Genomic DNA, 15,138 nt, shown 5'->3' with positions numbered 1-15,138 from the left:
CTAGGAGAACCACCAACAAGCCTTCGCAAATGCAAGAAGAGTCAAAAGAAGAGTTGCAAGGCTGAAGACGACCAGCAAGATCCAGGGGACTCCACAATGGGAGGGGATTTCAGGCTGACCCTCAGCAGTCGGGAGACACAGCAGAAGCAGTTACAGCCCCCACAGCTAACTCGCTGGCACAGTAAGTTGCAGTGAGGCCTAATCAGCACACTTGGAGAGAAGTCAGACGTCTCTGGAGCACCAAAGATAAGATTGTGCTTGGCAGGATAAAGTGCTGGGGGCCATGGCTACTTGGGGCATGAAGATTCCTTGGAACAAGAGACAACAAGTCTTGGTAGCTTCAAGAGTCGCGGTACACAGGGGTACTGTCCTGCAAGGAGAGGCAAGGGCTCACCGTGTCCCAAGTTGGACAGCAGGCAGGCAGGACCACTCCAGACCACCACCTGTGATGCAGGATTCATGTGGTTCCAGAGGAGAGCAGATCCACGCAGCCGGATGTCGTCACTGTAGGTGCCTGCAGATGCGTGGGAGTGACTTTCACTCCAAGGGAGATTCCTTCTTGCTCCTTGGTGCAGCTGAAGTCTTGCCTACATAAGAAGATGCACCGCTGGCGAAATGTTGCAGTTGCTGGATGGAGCCAGAGAAACTGTGTTGCAAGGCAAGGTCGTTGCGGGAGTTGCAGTCTTGTTGGTTCCTGAAGAGTACAGTTGCAGTTCCTGTGGCCAGAAGTAGAATTAAACGATGCCGAGGAGACGTTGTGGAGTCTTGAGGTCGAGTCTGGGGACCCACCTGCAAGGGAGTCTCTAAATAGCCCTAAAAGGGGGTTTGGGCACTTTGCACGGTGACCACCTATCGGAGGGGGGTCACTGACATCACCTGCCTGACCTGGCCACATAGGTGCTCCTGGGGGCCTCTGCACATCTTGTTTCCAAGATGGCAGAATTGAGTGGCCACCTGGAGGAGCTCTTGGCACCACCTCTGGGGTCGTGATGGATAGGGGAGTGGTCGGTCCCCTTTCCTTTCGTCTAGTTTCGCGCCAGAGCAAGGACTTGGGGTCACTGGACTGGTGCAAACTGATTCATGCAAGGAGGGCACCAAATTTGCCCTTCAAAGCATACCAGTGGCTTGAGGAGGCTACCCCTCTCAAGCCTTGTAACACCTATTTCCAAGGAAGAGGGTGTTGCATCCCCTATCCCACAGGAAATCCTTTCTTCTGCCTTCCCCTGCTTGAGCTGGTCAAGCAGCAGGAGGGTAGAACCCTGGGGGGTGGCAGCTGTGTGAGCTGCCCACCAACCCTGGAAGACTGGTAGGAACAATACTTGAGGGTCCTCTAAGGAGCCCCCAGAGTGCATGGAATCATACTACCAATACTGGCATTGGTATTGGGATATTGTTCCGACAAGTTTGATACCAAACATGCCCAGGTTCAGAGTTCCCATTATGTAGCTGGAAATAGGTAGTGACCTGTGTCCAGTACACGGGTAAAATGGCTTCCCAGCACTTACAAAGTCCAGTGTGTTGGACCTGGAGTTTGTAGGGGCACCTCTGCTCATGCAGGGGTGCCCTCACACACTGGCACTTGCACCCTGTCCTCTGGGCTAGGAGGGGCTACCAAAGGGGTGACTTACAGTGACCTATAGTGAAAGCGTGCATGCCCCTTTTCACGCAGGCTGCAATGGCAGGCCTGCCGACACAGTTTGTATAGGCTCCCATGGGTGGCATAATATATGCTGCAGCCCATGGGAACCCCTGGTGCCTCAATGCCCTGGGTACCAAGGTACTATATACTAGGGACTTACATGGGGGCACCTGTATGCTAATTGTGGTGTGCACAAAGTCAGGAAATACCAAATTTAGAGGGAGAGAGGACAGTCACTGGGGTCCTGGTTAGCAGGATCCCAGTGAACACAGTCAGCAGGCAAAAAGTGGGGGATAACCATGCCAAAAAGAGGGTAACTTCCTACAGTAACCATGCCAAAAATAGTGACTTTCCTACAGTATCCACCAGAAAAAGGTGTTATCAAAGGAAAGTAAGTTGTTCCTCTAAGACGTGAGCTCTGACATGATATGGAGATCTTAACAAACAAATCCACATCCGTAGCCTTTAAGGTCAAACACTGTATCCTGAAGTATTGTTTGGCAGAAGGTCTTTTTGTCTTTTGAAGACCTCTGTGCTCAGACAACAAAGGTCACAGCAGTTTGTGTTGATTTTTGCATCCAGTATTTGCAAACTTACATGTACCTAGAGAACATTAATACTAGTAGGTGAATTGTTAGCGCAGGCCTGCTGAAGAATCTCTTTGGCCAGGCCTTCTGTTTGGTCTGCTTGGTCTTGAAACTGCCTCTTCTTGGACTATCACCATTTTTATGTAGGTTTCTCATAAGTATGACTTAAGGGGGACTAGAAAGGTCCTACATCTGTTCTGTGTTAGGGTTCTGTGGATGATATGAGATTATATGAAGGAAGGGTAAGGTTATGGTTACTAGTGCAAGAGTAACATCTGTAGTCTTGCTGAACACTTAGCCGCCGCTTCAATACGCCAACCCTCCACTTCTGCATCAAAATAGGGAGCGTTTAGGGGGAAAAGTGGGTGCAGGGTGCATGGGGACGGCCATGTCCCTCTGAACGCTAAAACTGTCCAAAAGGTAAACCACTTCCAGTGTCTTTGACTGTTAAAAATTGAGGAAGTAGATAGAACATAGTGCAGAAATAAAAGCTAATGTAATTGTTTTTTCCTTACAGGTACCCTGTTGGCCGAGCTGCGGGAGTACAACTTGGAACAGCAGAGGCGGCTACAGTGTGAAGCCATCTCACCTGATTGCCTTCCTGAGGACCAGCCCCAAACTACCAAATTAAAAGGCAAAATGCAAAGCAGGTATGTGCTCCCGCATGAGTCCCCATATTCTGCATTAGCAATATGAAATTGAGATATGTATTGCAAAATCAGCAGTTCTAGGGTTTACTCGGTGTAAGGAAATGCCTCCTTGGCATGGTTGCCCCCTGACTTTTTGCCTTTGCTGATGCTATGTTTACAATTGAAAGTGTGCTGAGGCCTGCTAACCAGGCCCCAGCACCAGTGTTCTTTCCCTAACCTGTACTTTTGTATCCACAATTGGCAGACCCTGGCATCCAGATAAGTCCCTTGTAACTGGTACTTCTAGTACCAAGGGCCCTGATGCCAAGGAAGGTCTCTAAGGGCTGCAGCATGTCTTATGCCACCCTGGAGACCTCTCACTCAGCACAGACACCCTGCTTGCCAGCTTGTGTGTGCTAGTGAGGACAAAACGAGTAAGTCGACATGGCACTCCCCTCAGGGTGCCATGCCAGCCTCTCACTGCCTATGCAGTATAGGTAAGACACCCCTCTAGCAGGCCTTACAGCCCTAAGGCAGGGTGCACTATACCATAGGTGAGGGTACCAGTGCATGAGCATGGTACCCCTACAGTGTCTAAACAAAACCTTAGACATTGTAAGTGCAGGGTAGCCATAAGAGTATGTGGTCTGGGAGTTTGTCAAACACGAACTCCACAGCACCATAATGGCTACACTGAAAACTGGGAAGTTTGGTATCAAACTTCTCAGCACAATAAATGCACACTGAGGCCAGTGTACATTTTATTGTAAAATACACCCCAGAGGGCACCTTAGAGGTGCCCCCTGAAACTTAACCGACTATCTGTGTAGGCTGACTAGTTTTAGCAGCCTGCCACAAACCGAGACATGTTGCTGGCCCCATGGGGAGAGTGCCTTTGTCACTCTGAGGCCAGTAACAAAGCCTGCACTGGGTGGAGATGCTAACACCTCCCCCAGGCAGGAATTGTCACACCTGGCGGTGAGCCTCAAAGGCTCACCTCCTTTGTGCCAACCCAGCAGGACACTCCAGCTAGTGGAGTTGCCCGCCCCCTCCGGCCAGGCCCCACTTTTGGCGGCAAGGCCAGAGAAAATAATGAGAAAAACAAGGAGGAGTCACTGGCCAGTCAGGACAGCCCCTAAGGTGTCCTGAGCTGAAGTGACTCTAACTTTTAGAAATCCTCCATCTTGCAGATGGAGGATTCCCCCAATAGGGTTAGGATTGTGACCCCCTCCCCTTGGGAGGAGGCACAAAGAGGGTGTACCCACCCTCAGGGCTAGTAGCCATTGGCTACTAACCCCCCAGACCTAAACACGCCCTTAAATTTAGTATTTAAGGGCTACCCTGAACCCTAGAAAATTAGATTCCTGCAACTACAAGAAGAAGGACTGCCTAGCTGAAAACCCCTGCAGAGGAAGACCAGAAGACGACAACTGCCTTGGCTCCAGAAACTCACCGGCCTGTCTCCTGCCTTCCAAAGATCCTGCTCCAGCGACGCCTTCCAAAGGGACCAGCGACCTCGACATCCTCTGAGGACTGCCCCTGCTTCGAAAAGACAAGAAACTCCCGAGGACAGCGGACCTGCTCCAAGAAAAGCTGCAACTTTGTTTCCAGCAGCTTTAAAGAACCCTGCAAGCTCCCCGCAAGAAGCGTGAGACTTGCAACACTGCACCCGGCGACCCCGACTCGGCTGGTGGCGATCCAACACCTCAGGAGGGACCCCAGGACTACTCTGATACTGTGAGTACCAAAACCTGTCCCACCTGAGCCCCCACAGCGCCGCCTGCAGAGGGAATCCCGAGGCTTCCCCTGACCGCGACTCTTTGAACCTAAAGTCCCGACGCCTGGGAGAGACCCTGCACCCGCAGCCCCCAGGACCTGAAGGACCGGACTTTCACTGGAGAAGTGACCCCCAGGAGTCCCTCTCCCTTGCCCAAGTGGAGGTTTCCCCGAGGAACCCCCCCCTTGCCTGCCTGCAGCGCTGAAGAGATCCCGAGATCTCTCATAGACTAACATTGCGAACCCGACGCCTGTTCCTGCACTGCACCCGGCCGCCCCCGCGCTGCTGAGGGTGAAATTTCTGTGTGGACTTGTGTCCCCCCCGGTGCCCTACAAAACCCCCCTGGTCTGCCCTCCGAAGACGCGGGTACTTACCTGCAAACAGACCGGAACCGGGGCACCCCCTTCTATCCATTCTAGCCTATGTGTTTTGGGCACCACTTTGAACTCTGCACCTGACCGGCCCTGAGCTGCTGGTGTGGTGACTTTGGGGTTGCTCTGAACCCCCAACGGTGGGCTACCTTGGACCAAGAACTAAGCCCTGTAAGTGTCTTACTTACCTGGTTAACCTAACAAATACTTACCTCCCCTAGGAACTGTGAAAATTGCACTAAGTGTCCACTTTTAAAACAGCTATTTGTGAATAACTCGAAAAGTATACATGCAATTTTGATGATTTGAAGTTCCTAAAGTACTTACCTGCAATACCTTTCGAATGAGATATTACATGTAGAATTTGAACCTGTGGTTCTTAAAATAAACTAAGAAAAGATATTTTTCTATATAAAAACCTATTGGCTGGATTTGTCTCTGAGTGTGTGTACCTCATTTATTGTCTATGTGTATGTACAACAAATGCTTAACACTACTCCTTGGATAAGCCTACTGCTCGACCACACTACCACAAAATAGAGCATTAGTATTATCTATTTTTTACCACTATTTTACCTCTAAGGGGAACCCTTGGACTCTGTGCATGCTATTCCTTACTTTGAAATAGCACATACAGAGCCAACTTCCTACACTCGGTCAGCCCCGTTGTAGGAAAGTGCCCTCTTTCTTGGCATGGTTACCCCCATTTTCTGCCTGTTGTCAGTGTGTTTGACTGTGTCCACTGGGATCCTGCTAACGAGGACCCCAGTGATTACGGTCTCTCTACTAACTTGGTAACTGTACCTTTTTCTTCCCACAATTGGAATACTGGTCCCCCCATATAAGTGTCTAGTATATGCTACCTAGGTACCCAGGGCATTGGGGTACCAGGGGATCCCTATGGGTGGCAGCAGTTATTCCGCCACCCATTGGGGGCCCATGCAAAGGACTCTGCAGGCCTGCCATTGCTGTCTGCGTGAACGGGGTTCACATACCTGGTTTCACTACAGGTTACTGTAAGTCACCTTTATGGTAGGCCCTCTCAGCCCAGGGGGCAGGTACCTGTGCGTGAGGGCGCGCCTGCACTAGCAAACATGCCCTGACAAATTCCATTTTCTTGAACTTTCGTGAGTGCGGGGCTCCATTTTATGCATGTACTGGATGTTGGTCACTACCTATGTCCAGCTACATTATGGTAATTCTGAACCTGGGCATGTTTGGTATCAAACATGTTGGAATCATACCCCAATACCGTTGAAAGTATTGGAAGTATGATCCCATGCTCTCTGGGGCCTCTTTAGAGGACCCCCAGCATTGCTACCACCAGTCATACAGGGTTTTCCGGGCAGCCTAGCTCTTGCCACCCCTCAGATAGGTTTCTGCCCTCCTGCTGCTTGATCTGATCAAGCCCAGGAAGGCAGAACAAAGGATTTCCTTTCGGAGAGGGAGGCAACACCCTCACCCTTTTGAAATAGGTGTGAATGGCTTGGGAGGGGTCTCATCCCCAAGCCACTGGTATGCTTTGAAGGGCACATTTGGTGCTCTCGGTGCATAAACTAGTCAACACCTTTTCAGGGACCCCAGTCCACACTCCGGTGTGAAACTGGACAATGGAAAGGGGAGTGACCACTCTCCTGTCCATCACCACCCCAGGGTGGTGCTCAGAGCTCCTCCAGAGGGTCCCTGGGTTCTGTTATCTTGTTTCCAAGGTTGGCTGGGAACTCTGGGAGCATCTGAGTGGCCAGGCCAGATAGCTGATGTCAGAGTCCGCTCCTGATAGGTGCCTACCTGGCTAGGTGACCAATCCCCCTTTCAGGGCTATTTAGGGTCTCTCTCTTGGGTGAGTCCTCAGATTCGGCTTGCAAGACTCCAGGAGGATTCCTCTGCAACCTCTACTTCGACTTCTGGCCACTGGACCCTCCAGGAACAGACAACCCTGCAATCCACAAATAAGACTTCTCCTGCAACTTTGTTTCCATGGCTCCTGCCAGCATTGCAACATTACCCCGGCTGTGCATCCACAGAAGACTGCAACTCTTCAGCCTGCACAAGGAGAAATCTCCCTTGGAGTGGAGGAGTCACTCACCTACATCCGCAGGCACCTGCTGCAGTGATGACCGGCTGCGTGGATCCCCTCTCATCCTGAGCTGCGAGGATCTTGCATCACAGGTGGTGGTCCAGAGTAGTCCTTTTGGTTCTCTCTGCCAGCTGTCCAACTTTGGTGGAGGTAAGCCTTTGCCTTTCCACACAGGACAGTACCCCGTGCACCACATTTCTTGCAGCTACCAAGGCTTGTTTGCGTCTCCTCCAAGGGATCTTCAGGCAACATGTAGCTCCAGTCCCAAGCACCCATTCCTGCGATGCACATCCCTCTGTGGTTCTCCTGCGGCATGGGATCCCCTTCTGTAGTGCTGTGTGGGCTCCTTCTGCAACGTGTGTCCCTGTCTTGTGGGACTCCTGTGGGTACTATCTCCACTCCTGTGGGTCCTCTGTCGCTGAGAATCCACTGTGACTCCCCCTTTTGAGTTGAGTCCTCCTGGGCCTTGCTGGTCCCCGGCAGCACCACTTTTCCACTAACAGTGAATTTGCCTTTGCCAAGGCTTATTTGTGTAAATCCTGCACCGACACCAGTCTGCAATCTTCATTCTAGTGTGGGACATCATGTGGATCCTTCAGGAACTCTTCTCCGGCTCCTAGGCTGCACTGCTGACCTCACCGTCCACCAATTCCTGCAAGTACAGCTGGGTGGGTAGTAGCTCCTTCTCTTCCTGGACTCCACTGACACTTTTGGACTTGGTCCCCTCTCTCTTCAGGAATCCACCACTGGTTTCTTGCAGTCTTGTCTGGGTGTCGTCTTTTCCTTTTGGGTGGTTTGGGGAAATTCCAGTGATTTACTCCTGCTTTCCTGGTCGCTGGGGGGTATTGTGTTACTTACCTCTTTTGTTTTCTAGTACTCCCAGCACCCCTCTACACATTCCACTTACCTAGGACGGGGTCCTGTGTTCGCATTCCATATTTTTTAGTATATGGTTCGGGCTCCCCCTAGGGTCACTATTGGTTAGCTACATTTGCACCGTTTTCTAACCTTTTTTTATGCCTATTTCTGATTGCTAGTGTATATATTTAGTATATTACCTCCTGTTGGAGGGTTGCCCTTTGAGTATTTTGTGGTATTGTGTTCCATAAAGAAAGTACCTTTATTTTTGTACAACCAAGTGTTTTCTTTCTTGTGTGAAAGTACTGTGTGACTACAGTTGTATTGCATGAGCTTTGCATGTCTCCTAGATCAGCCTTGGCTGCTCATCCACAGCTACTTCTAGAGAGCCTGGCTTCTAGACACTGCCTACACTTTACTAAGAAGGGATAACTCAAGTCGAGATTAATGTAACTTGTTGCAGTGTGCAACTTTTACAAAGTTGCCACTTTGTTGCCCAAAGTCTCCTGTGCCTTTCATTGTTGCACATAGAATCTGTCCCCAAGACAACTTCCTGCTGTCCTTGGGAGACATGTAAACGGCTCCCAGGAAAAGTCACAATAAAAGCCTGCGTGGAAGTGAGGTGTTGCATCTCCTTGGCAGGAAGCCACACAGTTGTTGGCCCAAAAAGCGACCTTCAACGGGGAAGCCGCCTTTGAAGGGCAAATGGGAAACACTTGGGAAAGGGGCTGTTCTATTGTTGAGGGAGACTGGCCGGCACTCTGTACAGAGAGGGAAAACTAGTTGTGAAACCTCTTTTCCAGGAACTTGTAACCCCCTTGATAGCCACACCTCTGGGTTGGGCTAGGGAGCTCTGCACACCGAGAGGGGATCTGCCATGTTGAAAGTGGGAAGAATAGAGACTTCTCTTCCAGGGGATCCTCATCAATAGTCATAAACATTGAATATTCCCGCCCTCGTGCGCGGACCCCGGAGCATACATAAAATACACACATGTATAAGTATGAAAAATACACTAAATATATATAGCATTTTTAGTAGACAATTTTCATACCAAACTCATGTATACATGTGTACAACAGCAATGCAGATTATATTGATAAACAGGCTAAAATGCTTTATTTCAATGGAGTGGGTTATTTTGTTTTTATTATTTATTTATTTTTAACGGTCCCTCTCAAATTTACAAGAAGAAAGAAAAAAAAAAACTTTCCAAAGCCCCATAGCTGGGCCCAGGGAAAGAATCAGTAGCAACACCAGTGAAAACTACATTGAAAACAATGGAGCATTATTAGCCAATAGGCTGCTGGCAGGTTAACACAGCAGAACCACAAAATGTGGCACCGTGCCTTTAAGACCATGAGCACCTCCAGTATCCCACCATGCCTCAGGGGTGAAGGAGAGGTGACCGTTGGTTCACAGTTAAGTCAGTTCTTTTTTCCGGCTTCTTCTGAGAGGATCCTGGAGCATTGAGCTCTCAATTGTTCTGAGTTATTCACAGAAAAATATTTAAAAACAGCATTTTTTCTACCTTCACTCAATGTTTTACACCTTTGTCTGAGTCAAGGGATTTTTTTCCTGACTGGAAAATGCCTTCTCTTTTTGTGAAGTGCCCTTCCTGTGGGAAGAAGGCCCAGTCTGATCCACACTCTCTCTGTATTGTGTGTTTGCCTCAGAGCCACTGCCCTGACACCTGCAGACACTGCAAGAAGACAGAGAGAAAATCAGGCTTCATGGTCTTCATGAGAGGCAGAAGACATCGTCCTCTTCACTTCCCAGGCAGCCAACAAGCCATTCTCAGGAGAGACAGGCTAGATCAACGTCAGATGGTAGGAAGGTGCCTGTCTTTTCCCCGTCGACGTCATCGCTGCCACAGTCTCATCGTCTCGTCACACATCGCCATCTACGGCGACCCGACCGAACGTCGATGGATACGACCTCGAAGGTACATCGCCGTCATAAAGGCAGATCTCCGTCGACGGCAACCCACCGATCGTCGAGCCAGCACCACTGTGCTCATTCGCCATCAAAGGCCTCACATCCCTCGACGGCACGGAAGACGACATCGAGATCCCCTCAACGGCGAGAGCAGAGACTTCGCCGTCAGCGGCCCATCACTCGACGGCGAGGCACACGACATTGAGCATATCGCGTTCAAGGGACCGTCGAGGTGCTCGACGGCGAGACCTGAGCAGTCCTCGGTACTCCCTTCAACGTCAGTACATCTTTCGACGTCGACACAGGTGCGGTAAATCTCGCAAGGAGAAGAGCATCGGTTACCACCGGCTGATAAGGACATCACTCCAACTAGTCCAGTGCTCTCCATAAGGAGTGGATCGTCGAGGCGGTCGAGAGTCGCATCGTCTGGGCACGTCTCACCTATAAACCTATCGCCAAGGTGGTTGGAGAGTCTTAAACACCTACTTCTCCAGACTCTCAATACTCTCGAATGTACTCACCGTCGGCTTCTCTCCCAAGGACACCATCGCCAACAGCACATACTGAACGGGCTCGTTCTGTGTCTTGCCAGTCTGCCACTAGGCCTCGGCGCACTACAACAAGATCTAGGAGCAGGTCACGCTCCCAGAGAAGATCAAGATCGCCGTCACAGGTCTCCTTCTTGCTCCACATTGTCGGGGTCTTCAGTAAGAGGGTACTCCCCGACTCTAACTGATTCGCCACAAGCTAGAGTTTCCCCGGTGGACGACATCACGACTTTCAACGAGGTGCTTCTCAGAGGAGCACAAAAGCTGAATATTGAGGTCCCAGAGCCTTTAACCTCCTCGTCTGTAATCTTTGAAACCCTGCAACACAGGGCGGTTTCAAAGAAATTGTTACCGCTGGTGCCTGGTCTTCAACAACCAACCATGGAGACTTTTTTTACACCAGCAAATCTCCATTCAGCTCCCGCTAGGATCTTAAAGAAATACAAGGCACCTGATCAAGATCCCTTGTTCCTCAGGGTTGATCCACCACCATACTCAGTCCTATTGGCCGCAGCCCGTAAGACACATTCAGTGGCGTCATCCTCTACTGTTCCACCGGACAAGGAGAGTAGACACCTGGACTCTCTGGGGAGGAAGATGTGTGGCACGGCGGCGTCAATAATGAAGGTCTCCAGCGCCTCCGCACTTCTAGGTAGATACGATCGGTCACTCTGGGACTCACTGAGCAGGTTTGCAGAAAAGCTGCCTAGAGAGAACAGACAGGATTTTCAGGAGATCCTTCAGGAGGGAAGTCTGGTGTCCAATCAGATCATCAGTGCGGCAGCAGATGGTGCAGACTTGGCAGCACATGGTTACACGCATGGGGTTTGTGCGAGAAGATCTTCCTGGCTAAGACTCACAGGATTAAAACAGGAAGCGCAGCAGCGTATCTTGAATCTTCCGTTTAACGGAAACTCGCTATTTGGGACCCACACGGATGAGGAGATGGCGCGTATGAAGGCGGATGTTGACACCATGAGGGCAGTGGGCCTCGAGAGGAGGAAAGACTTCAGGCGAAGGTACAGGCCTTACGACAGGCGCCCGTTCCAACAGAGGGTTCAAACCCCTCATTGGTCCCAGAGACCACAACAGAAACAAGGGCGTCCCCTCTTCCAGTCTCGTAAAGCCACAAGAGACCGAGGTTCAAGCAGACCTCAGTAGTCAACCCCCAAAGCCCCTGCAAAACAATGAGGATTCGCTTCCCTTAACACCGTACACCACTCCGGTTGGGGGAAGTATCACAGCCTTCGTTCACGAGTGGCATGGCATAACAAAAGATAAATGGGTGCTGAGCATTGTAGAGAGTGGATACTCTCTTCTTTTCCGGCAACCTCCTCCTCCACTTGCCACCAACCAAATCCAGTCCTGCTCACATGAGCTTATTACGCAAAGAGGTTCATACTCTGTTACAGAAAAAAGCAATAGAAAAGGTTTCAGTCACACAAAGAAGAAAGGGGGTGTACTCCCGCTATTTTCTAGTAGCAAAGAAGGGTCGGGAAGGAGTTTATAGACCGATTCTAGACTTGAGGCTGCTGAACAAATACATAAAGAAACTAAAGGTCAGGATGCTGGCTCTCCACCAGATTTTCCCTCAACTGCATCGAGGAGACTGGATGTGCTCCATAGATCTGCAAGATGCGTATTTTCATATCCTGATCATTCCCAAACATCGGAAATTCCTACGATTTGTGATAGCCTCCCAACACTATCAGTTCAAGGTGCTCCCTTTCGGCCTAAAATCTGCCCCTCGCACAGTCTCCAAATGCGTAGCAACGTTAGCAGCGCATTTAAGGAAGCAGAAAATCTTCATTTATCCATACCTAGACGACTGGCTACTGAAAGCCTCCTCTCCGTAACAGGCGAAAAACCATCTGGACATTGTGCTCAGAGTTTTCCGATCTCTAGGGCTACAAGTCAACTACCAAAAGTCCACCCTCATCCCAACACAAACCCTCCACTACCTGGGAGCAATACTGAATACAGAGCTCGAAAGAGTGTATCCTTCGGAGGAGCGACTGTTATCAATAAGGTGGAAGTGTCAAGACCTTATGGGTTCCCCCTCGCTTACGGCCTGTCAGGTGACATCTCTGTTGGGCTCCATGGCCTCTTGCATTTTCATTGTCCTGAACGCCAGATTGCATATGAGGCCTCTCTAAGAGGCTCTGGAGGAAAACTGGAATCAACACACAGGCCACTGGGAGGACCGAATGCTTCTTCCAGTAGGAGCGTGACAATCATTACGATGGTGGATGCACAGACATCACCTGTCAGTGGGAGTTCCTGTTCATCAGCCATTCCCGTCCGGCACTCTGGTAACGGATGCGTCGCTTCAGGGCTGGGGAGCTCATCTGGGTTCCCTTCAGGCCCAGGGCTTGTGGTCCAACAAAGAAAGGGCGTACCATATCAACCTGCTGGAGCTCAGAGCGGTTCATCTGGCTCTCAAGTCATTTGCTCCATTGATTCAGGGAAAATCTCTTCTGGTACAAACGGACAATACGACGACAATGTATTATCTGAACAAGCAAGGAGGGACAAGATCCCTCCCCCTGTCTCAAGAATCTCAGTCCATTTGGCATTGGCTCATAGCGAGGGGAATGTCTCTTACAGCAATTCACCTCCCAGGGCAGCAAAACGTGGAGGTGGACTTTCTAAGCAGAATCCTCGAGGACACCCACAATTGGGTTCTTCACGACGAGGTCGTCGAAGACCTCTTCGTTGAGTGGGGTCGGCCTCAGTTAGATCTCTTCGCAGACGAGATAAACAAGAAATGCCCAGATTTTGCGTCCAGGTTCTACGGTCCGGGGTCTCGAGGGAATGCCCTGTTGATCGACTGGTCAGGGATATTTCTCTACGCCTTTCCACCGATTCCTCTCATACCAGCTGTGATAAACAAACTCTACAGATCCAGCACCAGAATGATTCTCATAGCCCCGCAATGGCCTCGTCAGTTCTGGTACACGGATCTCCTCAACCTAGCAGAACAACCGCACAGGAGGCTGCTGTGCAGACCGGATCTCCTTTGCAGGCTGGGAGGCAGGATACTTCACCCCAAGCTTCCCTTTCTGAGCTTGACGGCATGGCTCCTAAATTCCTGCAGTATGGGCATCTAGGGCTCTCGCAGGAATGCATGAACATCTTAAAGGAGTCCAGACGGCCCTCCACGCGGCGCTCTTACGCGTTCAAGTGGAAGAGATTCTACATATGGTGTCGTCAGCAGGGTCAGAATCCTATTCTGGCTCAGGAGGAGGTCATATTGTCTTACCGAAATTGGGTTTGCAAGTGTCCTCTATTAACGTACATTTATCTGCCATTACAGCCTGTCGTAAGTCACCTTCTCAGGAATCCTTTTTTTACAAGACCAGTAGTCAAGGATTTCTTAGAAGGTTTGAAGAAGATTTTTCCACCCATTTGAAAACCCTCGCCTCCATGGGAACTAAACATAGTATTATCTAGACTCATGGGCCCCCCTTTCGAGCCTATCCACAAAGCTTCTTGACAACACCTTACGTGGAAGACAACTTTTCTCGTAGCAATTACTTCGGCGAGGAGGGTCAGTGAAATTCAGTCTTTGTCCTCCAAGGAACCGTACACAGTTTTCCATGAAAATAGAGTGGTTCTACGAACTCATCCATCATTCTTACCGAAGGTGGTGTCGGATTTTCACATTAATCAGACTATTTCACTACCAACTTTTTTCCCCAATCCGGATACTCCGGCGGAGAAAGCTCTGCGCTCTCTGGATTTGAAAAGAGTGCTAAAATTTTACTTGGATAAGACCAAATTGATTAGACGATCTCACCACCTATTTGTAAATTACGGTCATATGAGAACAGGCGATACAGCCTTGAAACGAACCATATCTAGATGGATAGTTTCATGTATTGTTACTGAATATCAGTTGGCTAACAAACAGTTATTGGCTAGGCCTAAGGCTCATTCGACAAGAGGAAAAGTGGCTACTGCTGCCCTCCTTAATAATGTTCCAATCTCTGAAATCTGTAAGGCTGCTACATGAAGTCTGTACATACATTTACTAGGCATTACTGTTTGGACTCAGATGCCAGAGCGGACGCTCAAGTTGGGCAAGCGTCTCTGAGAAATTTGTTTGTATAGTGTATATCTTTTACTGCACTTCTATTAGACAGTCTGCAGAGATAAGGGATGGGCTTGCTAATCCAGTCAAGGAAGGATAAGTTACTTACCTGTAAATCCTAATTCTCTCCCAGGGGTATCCTCATCAAAGTCATAAACAACCCACCCTCCTCCCTGGACGCAAGTCTCCTAGAAGTGCAGGACAGACTATCTCTCTAATCTGTTGAATACGTTGTCACCGTAAAAAAGTACTGACCTAATTGTGAACCAACTGTCACCTCTCCTTCACCCCTGAGGCATGGTGGGATACTGGAGGTGCTCAGGGTCTTAAAGGCACGGTGCCAAATTTTGTGGTTCTGCTGTGTTAACCTGCATGCAGCCTATTGGCAAATAATGCTCCATTGTTTTCAATGTAAGTTTTTTTTCTTCTCTTTTTTCACTGGTGTTGTTACTGCTTCTTTCCCTGGGCCCAGCTATGGGGCTTTGGAAAGTTTTTTTTGTTTTTTTTTCTTCTTGTAAATTTGAAAGGGACTGTTTTAAAAAAGAAAAAAAAAAACTCCATAGAAATAAAGCTGGTATGAAAATTGTCTACTAAAAATGCTAAATATTTTTCGCATATTTT

General features: G+C 49.5%; 1 protein-coding gene across 10 annotated transcripts in view; it reads left to right on the top strand.

Annotated features, from left to right (window-relative positions):
• Positions 1 to 15,138, top strand: part of HUWE1 (HECT, UBA and WWE domain containing E3 ubiquitin protein ligase 1) — a 1,403,674-nt gene that overhangs the window by 1,296,467 nt on the left and 92,069 nt on the right. For all 10 annotated transcript variants that reach the window (XM_069209338.1, XM_069209335.1, XM_069209339.1 and 7 more), the window contains one exon: positions 2,744 to 2,876. In XM_069209338.1, the coding sequence (XP_069065439.1) occupies positions 2,744 to 2,876 (133 nt within the window). The remainder of the gene's footprint in view (positions 1 to 2,743; positions 2,877 to 15,138) is intronic.

This window comes from Pleurodeles waltl, chromosome 10 (genome assembly GCF_031143425.1).
Source record: "Pleurodeles waltl isolate 20211129_DDA chromosome 10, aPleWal1.hap1.20221129, whole genome shotgun sequence".
Lineage (NCBI taxonomy): Eukaryota > Metazoa > Chordata > Amphibia > Caudata > Salamandridae > Pleurodeles > Pleurodeles waltl.
This window is presented reverse-complemented; position numbering and strand designations above follow the sequence as displayed.